Raw genomic sequence first — 16088 nt, 5'->3', positions numbered from 1 at the left:
GCAGAGACACTGTGGTTATCGCAGCAGTAGGTTGCCAGCCTCTCCCTACATGCCCAGTTGTGGTACATTTAGTAGGGATGAATATAGCGTACAGAGGGGACCTGGTAGATACAAAGTTACTTACAGGCCAGGTATACCACTGAACAGGTTATTAATTGGGCAGTGGTTGGTGGATTCAGAAGCTCCCCTGGTCAGCAGGTGCACTAGGTTACCGGCCCTATTAGCCCAGCTGCTAGGAATCTGAAGTTGCTTCACAATGTTTAAGAGCTGACCTAACATTCAAGGATGGGCAGAGACCAAGCTACTGTGTGGCACAGTAGGGGTTCCCTTGTCACAGATCCTCCTTTTGGGGGTTGCCTGCTATAGTTAACTTTCATAAGCTCCAACCTCCCACTCCACCTTTACACTGTGTTTATATTATAGTGTAGGAGGTAAGAAGAAACTTTTTTTTTATTGGTTTGGGCTACAATCCACTCAGTGGCAGATCTAAAGGCGATTCACCATAGATCGCTCCCTACATCCTTTTAATTGAGGATTTTCTGTGCAAACCTATGCAAGAGCTACATAATTGATTGCTTGAAGCCTGCAAATAGCTATTTACCTTCCAGGCTAAACTGGTAACCACCTCTTCTAGAGAGGTCTTAAATTGGTCTCTAGGGCTGGGCTCATTGAGACTTTAGTTGCTAATCAGCACCACCTGGATATGTGCTGGCTAGCGTTTTCTCAGTCTATGGAGGTAAGGTAGGACAACAACTACTACTAATAGTAGGGTGTCCAACCATTTTAGGATCTGTTCCTTCTCTGGTGGTGAAGGTTTAGTATCTACAGCCCAGGCTATGCCTATGAAATAAATTTCCTGTTGGTTATTTCATAAAGGGATAGACCATGACTCCTCATTGGCTGCACACCAGTAGACCTCAGTAGTGAAGGTTTGTGCTTGCTGGGATGTTTTTGTGGCACAGCAGAAATACACATTGAGATTTGTGACATCTCTGCTTAATAAGGACTATATTGCTGTACATCAGAAATGCACTGCACTGAAGCTTGTTTTCTGTCCTTTATATACTAAAGGTACTGCTTTGTTTGGCTACAGATCAGAAGAATACAACAGTGAAGGTGGTCTGTACTTTCTGGTTTTGTGTTGCACAGCAGAAATGCACATCATTGAGTCTGGTGACATCTCTGCTCATAATGGTTATATTGCTGCACATCAGACATACACAAGATTGAGGTCTGTCTGTGGGGCTTTGTGTCCTGTTTTACTGCCTTGTTGGTTACTTATCAGAAAGGCAGCAGTGAAGTCTGATGGTCCTGATTTGCGTGGCGCTGTGCTGATTCAGACAGTGCTATTAACAGCAATGGCTGCCGAGTTTAAACATGCGATTTGACATGTTGAGTCGCATGACAAATCATTTCAATATGGATGTGCTATCTCTATTCATAGTGTTTTATTGTTGCACATCAGATTTATACAGCATTAAGGTCTGTGAGGTTTTGTGTCCTGTATTACTGCCTTATCAGAAAGGCAGCAGTGAAAATTGATGGTTCGAATTTGTTGGGCTACATAGTAGACATACAAATTGAACCCCTGCCAGGTGTAGTACATATACTGCCTTTGGTAATCCATGTAGCACCACAAAGTGGTGTTGTGCTGATTTTAGCCATGCGATTTGACATGTTGAGTCACAAGGCCAAATCGCTTCAATATGGATGTGCTATCTCTATTCAGAATTGTTATATTGTTGCACATCAGACATATACAAGATTGAAGGTTGTCTGTCCTTTTGTCTTGCATATACTGCCTTATTGGCTGCATATCAGAAAGGACACAGCAGTGAAGGTTGCTTGTCTTTTTCTGATTTTTGTTTTTGCTGCTCAGCTGAGACACATTGAGGATGGTGGCCTCTCTGCTCAGTATTGGTATATTACTACACATCAGACATACACAAAGATTGAATGTTTGTGTCCTGTATGTCCTATATTTACTGCCTTATCGTTTGTATATCAGGCTAAGCAGTGTTTCTCATGGATCTACCTTTCTGCATCTTAGGGATACACAGCAGGGGTTTGTTGGCTGCAATCCTCCAGGGAGTCACAGCATTGGGGACCCCTTACTTGTTCGACCTGAAAATTGCTATTTGTTTTTTTTTCCCTGCGACCTGTGTAATCTTGAGGTCTGTGGATCCAGGAATCAGGGACTGCTGGTGTCGCACAGACACAAATGGTACCCATTGGAAGCCATAGTATATGACTTCTCATGCGTCTTGCAGTCCCAAGTCGCAGGTTGGGTCGCACGGGTGTGGGAACCCTAAACTTATCTGTCCCTTCTGATTGAGGTTTTGCTACACAGCAGGAATACTCATCATGACGTTATTGTTTTATTTTGCAGCAGACCAGAAAGATTGCAGCTGTAAAGGCTGTCTGTCTTTTTCCTCAGTGTCTGCTTTTATGTTGTTGCACAGCAGAAATACTCAAGATTGAAGCTTGTTGGTGCTTTCTGTTTCAGAAAAACACAATGCTGCAGGTTGCTTGTGTCCTTTCTCAGTGTTGGTTCTATCTGAACTACACTACAGAAGTGCATGACAGAAAGGATTGTCTTGTGTTCCATATTTTTCCCTGTGGCATAGCAAAAATGCACAACACGGGAGTTGGTGTTCATATTAATCTTATAACTGTGGTGGTTTGTCAGAAATACACAACATAGAAGTTTGGGTCTTTCTGTCTTTATAGCCTTGTTTTGCTGTACATAGGTAAAGCACAACAGTAAAGGGGGTTCCTGTCCTTTCCGTATTTATATATCAGTTATGACCTAGCTAGCTGCACTAAAGAAATACGCAGCATTTAGGGTTTGCTTGAGTCTTAATGTTTTTACGTCTTGGCAGCACATCAGAAAACCAGACTATGAGGACTGTTTGTCTACGTTGAGGTTCAGATTTGGGTCTCTTCCCATATTTGATATATTGGTTTAGCTAGTCACACTCAGGCACGCAACATTGTTGTCTATGCTTGTGTCCTTTCTGTCTAAATCTATTGTGCCGTGCCCACAATCTATGATCATTTTATTTGTGATATTAATAATGCATGTATCACCTTTTTGTATTTCAGCCTTCTTTTCCATGGAGGGGCCAGGAGTTCGGGCTGCAGCTGCCACATGTCAGAAAACCTTGACCACTTGCATTCAGGGATGCCAGAACCATTTCCTAGGGTTGAAGCCCTGTAGGGTTATGGGACACTGGAGGAAGGGGATAATGAATCGCCCTGTTTAGTAAGAACTTGGAGAGTTCTGTTCAGAGGAGTATTAGGGCCTAAGGATGAAGTATAAAGATGTATACCCGATCGAATAGGTTTCGGCTCGGTGCATGGCCTTCATTTTGCCCTTTTAGCAAAACTAGACATAGCAATATGGGTAGTCTACTCCTGCTAGGGACTTTAATCTCCTGAAGAAGGCTCTCAGGCGTAAGTAAGGACATAGATTGGGCGTGCCTTAAACCCAGGGTTCAAGCTTCTGTTAATCTATTTCCCTTAAGTAGGCTTCCCTTTAGTCTTTTGCTGACATAAAGATAAAAAGGAAGCAGTTTTATTTCCCTCAACAGGATAGTGTTAAGACAGGCCCTCTTATTGATTAATGTAGTGTCCTTGTCTTACACAGGTCTCTTATTTATCTTTTTAGTGGTTCTAAGTAGCACCTACAGGCATAATAGGCCATGGTTGTTAGATGTGTGAGATAGGCAACATTGCTAACCTATAAGTTTAACATGTTTTCTGATTCCATTTTTAAGAGCCCATTTCACCTAGATACTGCATCTGAAGCGGAAAAGGCAGGAACATCTGTGGAGCAGACCTGCAGATCAGCCGCATGATCCAGCTAAGATGCCTTCATCAAGCATATGAGCGTATGGAATGGAGGTAAAGCTCACTGCAGAGCCAAGGTTCGCCAAGAGGGTTTTGCAGTGGCCCCACCCTAAGGTAGGCCTGAGGTACTTGTTTATCCTCTCAGGTGTGCCGTCCTGGAAGATGACTTGAGAAAAGTACCAGTTACTTACCGGTAACTGTCTTTCTGGGAAATCTTCCAGGACGGCAGGCCTACTTCCCGCCCGTTGGAGGAGGGAAAATTCTAGAACACTAGAAGGTGAGTACCTATGAGGAATGATTTCCCTTGTGAACCTGGTTCAGGAGTTACTTCTCTACAAACTGAGGATCAAGGGGAAGGGTGGGGACTTAAAACAGCTGTCGATTGATTGTGTTTCCTGTAGGGAGGAGCCTCTCATCTCTCAGGTGTGCCGTCCTGGAAGATTTCCCAGAAAGACAGTTACCGGTAAGTAACTGGTACTTTTTGCGCTATAAACAAAAAAAAGGCTTGAATTAAAAAAAAAAAAAAAACACATTATGTTTTACTTTTTGCTATAATAAATATCCCCAAAAAATGTATAAAAAAACATATTTTTTCCTCAGTTTAGGCCGATACGTATTCTTCTTCATATTTTTTGTAAAAAAATGGCAATAAGCAATTGATTGGCGCAAAAGTTGTAGCGTTTACAAAATAGGAGATAGTTTTATTACATTTTTACTACTAATCATTTTTTTTTTTTTGTTTTTTTTTTTTATTTTTTATTGTGACTGCGATATTATGGCGGACACATCGGACATTTTTGACAAATTTTTGGGACCATTGTCATTTATACAGCAATCGGTGCTATACAAATGACCTGATTCCTGTGTAAATGACACTGGCAGTGAAGGGGCTAACCAGGAGGTGGCAGTATAGGGGTTAAGTGTGTCCCAGGGGCGTGTTTCTAACTGTGGTGAGTGTGGCTGTGTTTTACAGATCACTGATCTCTGCTCCAATCACAGGGAGCAGAGATCAGTGTCACTTGTTGCTAGGCAGAACGGGTTCTTCCTCCCCGTGAAACGATCATGGGTATCCCCGTGGCGACCGAGTCCGCGGGACCTGCGGTCGGACTCACTGTGGTCCCGACCGGGCACGCTCGTGCCGCCAGTGGCGCGCACGCGATGAAACGGCGGGAAATTCAGAGGGACGTACCTGTACACCCATTTGTCTGTCCGTGCCATTCTGCCGACGTACATCGTCAGGAAGCAGCTAAGGATGAAAACTGAGAGTTTGCCTAACACAATATTTGCCAGGAGAAGGATCCCCTGTCACTGGCACAGTTTTGTGCTGTTTACACTCACAGAGGCTGTGCTCGGAGAAGATCAGAGCCAATCACTGAGTGTTGGTGGTCAATTATTGGCTGGCGCCCGGTGATTCTGCATGTGCTGCAAATAGCAGCACAGCTGGGCCAGCACGCACATGTCCCCTTTCTTTAAATGCAGAATTGCGTATATTTACGTGATTTTGCGCAGCCGGCCCACACTGTAGTAGTAAAGCTGAATTAAAGGTATGCATATTATTTGCTCAGCTTGGACCAATGTAGATATGCATATTCCATTCATGTCTGATTCTTGTGGAAGAGGATTACGGTAGTAGCTGTTGCTACATCAGTCTGAATCCCATGCTGCTCTTCTGCATAGTAACCACAGGGAACCATGTGCTTTAGATAGGCGCCATTTAACACTTTGCTTTTTTCTTTGAACGCAACGTGTTATATATAAATATTGGATAAGGGGAAAATGCGAGGCCGTGATGCCACAGTCCCCAGTGTCCCCACCTCATCCAATCAGAGAACTCCTTTTATTAATTGATGAAAAATACAAGGCTCTCTGGTGCACGTGCTGAGTGAGCGAACCCCTGGGGCTATCATGAAACAGGGCAGCTGCTGGGCATGATATCCAGAAGAAAGTCACTGTAGTAGCGGTGTCTATTATAGTAATTCTCTGCTTCCACAAGGATCATTCAGATATGAAATATGCATACCTCATTTGTCCAAGTTGGATCAAAGTAACTATGCAATAATATCCATACATGGATTTTATCTTTAAAGTGGTTGTATACTCGATTTTTTAACTTTTACCTACAGGAAAGCCTATAATAAGGCTTACCTGTAGGTAAAAAAAATATCTCCTAAACCTCTACGGTTTAGGAGATATTCCCCTCGGTATGCGCCGCTGACTGCAGCGGCGCATGCGCACAAGGGGATTCTCGGCCTGAAAATCCAGCAGTGGCCGGCCGGCCGGAATGAAATCTCCCACGTGCATGCGCGGGAGTGACGATATCGCGGCTCCGGCCACTCACACTGTCTCACTGTCAGCTCCCTCGGCGTGGATCGGGCCAGATGTCGGGGCCTCGTTCTAAGGTAAGTATTTCATAATGAGCTAGTATGCGGTGCATGCAGCCGAGGACATCATCTGCGCAGTATACAGGGAATTTCATCTAAACAGTGCACGTTTAGGAGATATTTACAGTACCTATAGTAGAGCTGCACGATTAATCAGAGATTGCGATTCACCCCCCCCCCCCCATGATCTTAACAAAGCATTTTCCTGATTCTATGCAGAGTTCTCTGCTCAAGCTGACGGCTGCCAAAAAAAAAAAACAGGCAGTCTGCCAAGTTTCACAACATTCCTCAGCCGCTGAGCTAACTATAAACATTGTAACGATTTGTTCTTTAGAGCAAAGGAATTAACTTCAGTCTTACATGAGGGAAGTTTAACCACTTAGGCCTCATGCACACTGCTGCTGGTAAACGGACATTTAGGAGCAGTTGGGTGTTTTTTTTTTTTTTTTCCAGCTGCCCCTGAACTCTCCTCCGTTATCTTGTCAGTACATGTACACAGGGTCATTAAGGGCCGGTTCACACTGGGGGCGATGCGAGGTGACACGACTTGCCTCGCCGCGACCTCAGCGGCGACTTGCAAATGACTTCTGTATAGAAGTCAATGCAAGTCGCCCCGAGGTCGCCCAAAAGTAGTACAGGAACCTTTTTTCTAAGACGGAGCGACTCGAGTCGCTCCTCTTAGAACGGTTCCATTGTACAGAACGGGGGCGACTTGTCAGGTCGCGGCACGGCAAGTCGTGTCGCCTCGTGTCGCCCCCTGTGTGAACCGGCCCTTATAGTTGTTTCTAGGCAGTTGTTTAAAAGCATTTTTTGGAAAGCAAAAACAAAGCGTTCAGGACGGCTGTTCAGAGGCATTTGAAGAGCCAAACGCTTGTAAACGGGGTAACTTGCACTTAGCCACATTTCGTTTACAGGGGTTATTCATTTTTGAGTATTTAAAAAAAAAATGCTTCTAAGCGCAAACGCTTTATGTAAATGTGGCAAAATGGACGTTTTTAAATGTCAAGTTAAATCGTTCAGGAGAGGTTGTAAAATGTCAAGTGTAGAATAAAGTGGATGTAAACCCCCCAAATATTTTTTTGGAATTAGAACTCCTATCTGTTACAGCAGAGGATGTAATTTCATCTGTGCCCAGTCTTGCCACAAAGAGTTAATCCAGCTCTGAGCACACAGAGAAATAGGTGTCCATTCTTCCCCCTTGCTGTGAGTGACAGGTGATTGCCTTGTCTCATGCAGGAGTGTGAGAGAGGCATTCTGTGTACTTCACATTCCCTTCTCCTCTCTTCTCCAGCTCTCCCAGGATTGGCTGTTCCACACCTCACATGATTGGGCATGCTGAAGTCATGTGGTGACTTTCCTGGGTTTTGACTGGATGTTATTGATCATTGGGCATAATCCACAAGACCAGCAAAAGTTCAGTGTAAGTAATATCGATGCCTGGCCAGGGGGAGTGTAGAGATGGTCTACTGACATCATAACTCCACCCACCGAGCCCTGGACAACAGACCTGTCCGCGGAATCTGGAGTATTGCAGGGCTCCAAACATCCAGGGGAGATATATGACAGGTAAGGATACATGCTGGAGGCATGTATATCCTTAAAGATCAGCACTATGGAAGTAATTTAGAAATGGTAAGAGTGGGTTTACATCCACTTTAAGCCTAAAGGACTAAACCTTTTTCTGACACTTGTTGGTTTTAAGTAAAAAATTCTATATTTTTTGCTATAAAATTGCTTGGAACCCCCAAACATTATATATATATATATATATATATATATATAATTTTTTTTTTTTTTTGCAGAGGCTAGAGAATAAAATGGTAGGTGCAATATTTTATATCACATTGTATTTGCGCAGCGGTCTTTCAAGTGCATTATTTATTTATTTTTTTGGTAAAAAAAAAAAATACTTTTTAATGTATTAAAAAAAAAAACTAAACCATAAAGTTAGCACAATTTTTTTGTATAATGTGAAACGCGATGTTACGCTGTGAGAATCGTGATCTTTATTCTAAGCAAAAAAAATAATTTGATTCTCCGTTTTTCCAGAATTGTGTAGCTTATTCTAGGCTTACCTACAGGTATAACTTGCAAAGGGAGGTTTCACTATTATCACTTTTGTAAATTCAGTTCTAGACCCCAGATGCATTTATTGCATTGACTTGTCCAAGGCCAGGTATTCTTAACAACTTGTAGGTTGATGGACTATTTTTCTCTATTGCCAGGCCCCAAACAAGGGCACTATTCTAGAAAACATCAGGAGTGCCACAAGTATGATAAACGCCATGCAAGTGTGGTTAGGCAGAGGGAATACAAATGTACTTTGTCTGCATCTGAGGTCTGGTATTGCATTTACTGTATAAACTCGATTACTTGAATCTGACTGCAGACCTAGTAGAAAGATTAAAATTGTTATGATTGTAATAGGTTGGGTGTGTCATTCTGTATAAAAGATTCTGTATAAAAGTCATACAATAACTGTGTGTATAATCACATAAAACTTATATAGTTCTACACAAATTTACAGTAGAAGTAAAAGCAAAACTTTTTGTTTTGGATTGAGTAAGGGAGGGTATTAACCGGTGAGATTTTTTTTTGCCACCTTTGGAGTTCCATTGGTGAGATTTCTCCTCACTTCCACTTCTTCAGCCTAACTGGAAGTGAGAAGAAATCACTCCAAAGTGAGGCAATCCTTGGTTGTTAGCAGAGATTCTGTCCCCATTGGAAGATTCTCCCTCTGTTCCTGTAATAGCTTAAAATGTGGGATTTTCTTTCACGTTCACACTTCTTGATAACGGTGAACAGAAGGGGAAAAAAGAGAAGTTTGGGGTGTATAAAAACAAACACACATACCTCTGTGTTGCAGCATCGGTGCGATGCTGCAGCTGTCCCATGTCAGCTATAAGCCCAAGAACTGAGAGATCACATGACTACTGATCTCTCAGTTCTCAGGCTGCTCGGAGCAGAAAGCAGTGACTGTTATGCCCTGTACACACAATAGGATTTTTCGACAACAAAATCCATATTTTTTTTTTTTTTTTTTCCGATGGATGTTGGCTCAAACTTGTCTTGCATACACGCGGTCACACAAAGTTGGACGGAAATTCTGAGCGTCAAGAACGCGGTGACGTACAACACGTACAACGAGCAGAGAAAATGAACCCAGTGCTGCTCTTCTGCTTGATCCCGAGCATGCGTGTAACTTTGTGCGTCGAAATTGTGTACACATGATTAGAATTTCCGACAACGGATTTTGTTGTCTGAAAATTTTAGACCCAGCTCTTCAAATTTTACACACGACACAACAAGCTCCTATCAAACATTTTCAGTCGGAAAATCCTATCGTGTGTACGGGGCATTAGGGTGTGTGTGTGTGTGTGTGTGGAAGGAAAAGGGAGCTTTTAATTTTTTCAAAATGATAATTTATATTGTGTGTGTGTGTATATGTGTGTATATATATATATAATATATATTGTGGCAGCACGCAGGTAAAGTCACCTGGTTGTATCCAGGATGGGAAATATGTGTGCCCTAGATTCAGGCTTTATGCAGACTACAACTAGAGAGGAAGAGTTAATGAGCCCAGCTGAAGTAAGTGGGCTCATTAAGACCTCTACAAAAAACCCCAGCATGCTTAGGGAGATACTCCATCCTGGAACCAGTTTTGTGTTTGTATAGACTGGGGAGTGTGACACCTGTTCTGTGCGTTGAGTTAACGCCTGTATGGCAAACCTCTACAACAGAGACAGGGACTGGTGCAGCACAAGGCTGCACTCAGTTGTTAGACAGGGAAACTAAGTGTGTAATTAGAGGTCAAGCTGACCAGGATTTATTTTCATGTTTTTCTTTTGCTTTGGCTGTTATATTTTTTTACTGCATGTAGCATGAATAAACCGCACCTTTTGTTTTTTTCCACTTACAACGCTGTCTGCTGTGCCTGATTTTGTGTTGTGAACCCATCCAGGGGGTCACACACACCCGCTGCCAAGCTAACCCCTCACAATATATACACACACACACACACACACACACACACACACTATCTTACAACAGTGAGTACACTCCACATTTTCGTAAATATTTTATTATCTCTTTTCATGTGACAACACTGAAGAAATGACACTTTGCTACAATGTAAAGTAATGAGTGCACATCTTGTATAACAGTGTAAATTTTCTATTCCCTCAAAATAACTCAACACCCAGCCATTCATGTCTAAACCGCTGGCAACAAAAGTGAGTACACCCCTTAGTGAAAATTTCCAAATTGGGCCCAATGTGTCAATATTTTGTGTGGCCACCATTATTTTCCAGCACTGCCTTAACCCTCTTGGGCATGGAGTTCAGCAGAGCTTCACAGGTTGCCACTGGAGTCCTCTTCCACCCTCCATGACGACATCACAGAGCTGGTGGATGTTAGAGACCTTGCGCTCCTCCACCTTCCTCTTAAGGATGCCCCACAGATGCTCAATAGGGATGAAGTCTGGAGACATGCTTGACCAGTTCGTCATCTTTACCCTCAGCTTCTTTAGCAAGGCAGAGGTCAGTTTGTCGGTGTGTTTGGGGCCGTTATCATGTTGGAATACTGCCCTGAGACCCAGTCTCCAAAGGAAGGGGATCATGCTGTGCTTCCATATGTCACAGTACATGTTGGCATTCATGGTTCCCTCAGTGAACTGTAGTTCCCCAGTGCCGGCAGCACTCATGCAGCCCCAGACCATGACACTCCCACCACCATGCTGAACTGTAGGCAAGTTGTACTCCTCACCTGGTTTCCGCCACACATGCTTGACACCATCTGAAACAAATACGTTTATTTTTGTCTCATCAGACCACAAGACATGGTTCCAGTAATCCATGTCCTTAGTCTGCTTGTCTTCAGCAAACTGTTTGCTGGCTCTCTTGTCCCAGAAGGAAGCCTCTTCTAAAGATGATGCACAACAGCCGTGCAGACCATTTTGATGCAGTGTGTGGTGTATGGTCTGAGCACTGACAGGCTGACCCCACCCCTTCAACCTCTGCAGCAATGCTGGCAGCACTCATACATCTATTCCTCCAAAGACAACCTCTGGATATGCCACTGAGCACGTGCACTCAACTTCTTTGGTCGACCATGGCAAAGCGGACTTTCCATCAGAATAAACGCTGACAGTCTTTCTGACGGAGTTCCGCTGAAACGGACTTGCCTACACACGATCACACCAAAGTCAGTTCACTTAGAACGCGATGTAGTGCGACTGGACTAGAAAAAGAAGTTCAATAGCCAGTAGCCAATAGCTGCACTTGTGTAGTTTTTGGTTTATCGGAATAGCATACAAACGGTTTTCCTGATAGGAAAAGATTTAAACATATTCTATTTGTAGGTCCTTCAGAATTTTTTAAAAGAAAAGTCAGATGAAGCCCACACGATCGGAATATCCAATGAAATGATTCCGTCTGACCTTTTCAGTTGGAAAGTCCGGTCGTGTGTACGCAGCATAAGTGGAACCTGTCCTGTTAAGCTGCTGTATGGTCTTGGACACTGTGCTGCAGCTCAGTTTCAGGGTCTTGGCAATCTTTATGTAAAGTACCAATTCTTTTTTTTTTTCAGATCCTCAGAGAGTTCTTTGCCCTGAGGTGCCATGTTGAACTTCCAGTATGAGAGAGTGAGAGCGATAACGCCAAATTTAACACACCTGCTCCCCATTCACACCTGAGACCTTGTAACACTAATGAGTCACATGACACCGGGGAGGGAAAATTGCTAATTTGGCCCATTTTGAACATTTTCACTTGGGGGGGGTGTACCCACTTTTGTTGCCAGCGGTTTAGACATTAATGGCTGTGTGTTTGAGTTATTTTTAGGGGGCAGCAAATTGTCAGTTATACAAGCTGTACATTCACTACTTTACATTGTAGCAAAGTGTCATTTCTTCAGTGTTTTCACATGAAAAGATATAATGAAATACTGATGAAAATGTGAGTGGTGTACTCACTTTTGTGAGATACTGTATGTGTAATTATATAATATACATATGCGTGTGTGTGTGTGTGTCTGTGTGTGTGTGTATATACATTGCTGCAGGTAGACATTATGTAGGAAAGTGATACAGTTTTAAAGTTTTATCTATGCAGAATCATTTTCTTACTGTTGTTTTATTTTTTACTAGCTAACCAGTCATACAGAAATCAGACGAAGCCGACGGACTTTGATAAAAAGGTGCTTGTGTGGGCTGGACGTTACAAAAGAAGGGAGAATGTTCCAGAATATGTATCGTGAGTAAATCTTAAAAGGAGAGATTTGGGGTTCCAAAAAAACAGACATACATACTTACCTCCATGCTGCAGCTGCCCCCCCCCCCCCCCCCCCACCAGCTCTAAAGCCCCGTACACACGATTGGACTTTCCAACGGGAAATGTGTGATGACAGGCTGTTGCCGGAAAATCCGACTGTAGCTCCATTGGACAATTGTTGGACTTTCCATGGACAAATGTTGGATGGCAGGTTTTAAAATTTTCCGCGGACAAACGTGTGTTGTCGGATTTTCCGAGCGCGTGTACACAAGTTCGTCGGACAAAAGTCTTGTAAAGTCTTGTAAACTAGCGTTCGTAATGGAGAATTAACATTTGTGACGTGGCAAATTATGAAATCTCTAAATACAGTGCACAATTCTCTTCTCTAACCACTTAAGGACCGCCGCATGGCAATGTACGTCGGTGCAATGGCACCGACAGGCACAAGCACGTACATGTACGTGCTCGCCAATCGGACCCCCTCCCGCTGCATGCGGCGGTCCGTTTCGCTGCAGGAGCGATCCGGGATGAGGGGATGGTCAGAAACCAACGGCTCGATCGCTCCTGGCGAATGAGAAGCTTCCCCCGCTGTGTATAGTAAACACAGGCAGGGAGGAAGTGATGTCATTCTCCTCAGGGCGGTCTTTTTGACCAGACTACGAGGAGAACAGTGAAAATAAGTGTGCACCAAACACTACACTGAAATGTAGGCACACAAACACCCCCCCCCCCCCCCCCCCGATCCCCCCTCCCAGTCACAGTGTCACTGATGGCAGTGATCATTTATTTACTGATCACTGCATTTAGTATCAGTTGTGACAGTAAAAACTGTCAGGGCAGTTAGTGTTAGATCCAGGGTAGCCCCCTACCCCCCCAATAAAGGTTTAACCCTCTGATTGCCCCTAGAGTTAACCCTTTCACCCCCTTTTGCCAGTGTCACTAAGCGATCATTTTTCTAAACGCTGCATTAGTGTCACTGGTGCCGCTAAGTAGCTAGTTATTTTTTTTAGGTTCACCGCCAGGTTTTTATAGCACTAGGTACCCCGATATACTACCCAATAATGGTTTTAACACCCTGATTGCCCCTAGTTAACCCTTTCACCAGCGATCACCGTATAAGTGTCACTGGTGACGCTGGATAGCCAGTTTGTTATTTAGGTTCCCCGTCAGGTTTTTATATAGCGCCAGGGACCCCCATATACTACCTAATAAAGATTTTAACCCCCTGATTGCCTCTAGTTAACCCTTTCACCAGTGATCACCGTATAAGTGTTACAGGTGACTCTGGTTAGTTAGTTTGCTTTTTATAGCATCAGGGCACCCACCATTTATTACCCAATAAAGGTTTAACCCCCTGATCACCCGGCGGGTGATATCAATTAGGTTTTAGGGTCAGGGTCTGCGTCGCCCCAGGCAGTGCTAGGTTCGTGCCAGTACCGCTAACACCCACACGCAAAGCATACACCTCCCGTAGGGGTATAGTATCTGAACAGATCAATATCTGACTGATCAGATCTATACTAGCGTCCCCAGCAGTTTATGGTTCCAAAAACACGCATTGTTAGTGGGATCAGCCCAGATACCTGCTAGCACCTGCGTTTTGCCCCTCCGCCCAGCCCACCCAAGTGCAGTATCGATCGATCACTCTCACTTACAAAACACTAAACGCATAACTGCAGCGTTTGCAGAGTCAGGCCTGATCCCTGCGATCGCTAACAGTTTTTTTTGGTAGCGTTTTATATTTAAATCCGGAAGGCAGTGCTTGGTTTTCGGGGTCCCGTACACGGCTAGGCTCCCAAAAAGTCCCCCACATGTCGTATCCCCGTACTCGAGAGAAGCAGCAGAATATATTTTGGGGTGTAATTCCACATATAACTATGGCATGTGTGAGCAATATATAATTTAGTAACAACTTTTAGTAAACTTTATTTTTTTATTTTTTTTGTTTAATTATTCAATCACTTGGAACAAAAAAAAATATTCAATGGGCTCAACATGCCCCTCAGCAATTTCCTTGGGGTGTCTACTTTCCAAAATGGGGTCATTTGGGGGGAGGAGGTTTGTACTGCCCTGCCATTTTAGCACCTCAAGAAATGAGATGGGCAGTCATAAATTAAAAGCTGTGTAAATTCCAGAAAATGTACTCTAGTTTGTAGACGCTATAACTTTTGCGCAAACCAATAAATATACGCTTATTGACATTTTTTTTACTAAAGACATGTGGTTGAATAAATTTTTCCCTAAATGTATGACTAAAATTGAGTTTATTTGATTTTTCTTATAACAAAAAGTAGAAAATATCTTTTTTTTTTTTCTCGAAATTTTCAGTCTTTTTCCATTTATATCGCAAAAAATAAAAATCACAGAGGCAATCAAATACCATCAAAAGAAAGCTCTATTTGTAGGAAGAAAAGGACGCAAATTTAGTTTGGGTACAACATTGCATGACCGCGCAATTACCAGTTAAAGCAGTGCAGTGTGAAATTGTAAAAAGACCTCTGGTCCTTAGGCTGACAATTGGTCCGGGGCTGAAGTGGTTAAACTGGCTGTAAACCCTTACAACACACTTTGACCTACAGGTAAGCCTAGATTAAGGCTTACCTGTAGGTCTAAGAAATATCTCCTAAACCTACACAGTTTAGGTGATATTTGCCGAAAGACAGGCACCGCTATCTACGGCGCATGGTGCCTGTCAAGGTGCACTGAGCGCGCTTCCGTCAACGGCTAGATGCCGTGCGTGGGAGTGACTTCATCGTAGGTTTGCCGGATGACAGCGGGGGAGCAGAGAGACCCACCGAGAAGATGGATGCGCTGGACTACAGGGGACAGCGGTGACTTCGCTGGCTCCTGTGTCAGGTAAGTGACACATAATGGACTACTATGCGATGCATAGTAGTCCATTATGCTTTACCTTTTCAGGGAATGAAAGAGGAAGTAAACTCATCAGGGTTTACTTCCTCTTTAATGGGATAATAATAAAGCTGCTTTGCTGGTGATACTGATGGAGTTATTGCAAACTAATGTTCAAAGGCTTTTTTTTTTTCTAGTGATAGCAAGAATAATATTATTATGCTTTTTTTTTTTTTTTTTTTTTTTTTTTTTTATTTGGGCAAGTTACCACAACACCATTATTCCGTAGTTTTTAAGATCAAAGATACAACTATGTTGGTGTCCCTTGTGAGTTTTAAATTGTAATTTTTTTAAATGTAACTGCCTATTCCCAAACTGTCATTTGAAGTAAAACACATAGCCAAGTATTATTTGCCACAATTTTTTTATTGTGCATTAAAAAATTAAACTAAATACAATTAGACATGCTATCTGCCAATAGAACTTAACCAAAAAGTGCATTCTATGCATCCAAAAATATACCAAACCAAATCATTCAACCAGAAAAATGTCAAAGCAATAACTCCAAGGCCAATAATAAATAACACGATATCTCCTCCGATTCCGCAACATGTCTGGTTGACGAACGGCTGTTCAGAACCGAACTGAAAAGCACGAAATGAAAAGCGTGAATCAACGCTCACCAAACTTCTACTAACACGAAATTAGCAAAGGAGCCCAAAGGGTGACACTG

The 16088-nt window shown here is 43.0% G+C and overlaps 1 protein-coding gene across 1 annotated transcript in view; it reads left to right on the top strand.

The window, feature by feature from the left end:
* LOC143923463 (protein FAM162B-like) overlaps positions 1-16088 on the top strand; it is a 42921-nt gene that overhangs the window by 8941 nt on the left and 17892 nt on the right. The window contains exon 2 of the mRNA XM_077447187.1: positions 12382-12487. Within this exon, the coding sequence (XP_077303313.1) occupies positions 12382-12487 (106 nt within the window). The remainder of the gene's footprint in view (positions 1-12381; positions 12488-16088) is intronic.

The sequence above is a fragment of the Lithobates pipiens genome, unplaced genomic scaffold (genome assembly GCF_037356315.1).
Source record: "Lithobates pipiens isolate NorthernLeopardFrog02 unplaced genomic scaffold, aLitPip1_a1.2 Scaffold_1, whole genome shotgun sequence".
NCBI classification, from domain to species: Eukaryota; Metazoa; Chordata; class Amphibia; order Anura; family Ranidae; genus Lithobates; species Lithobates pipiens.
This window is presented reverse-complemented; position numbering and strand designations above follow the sequence as displayed.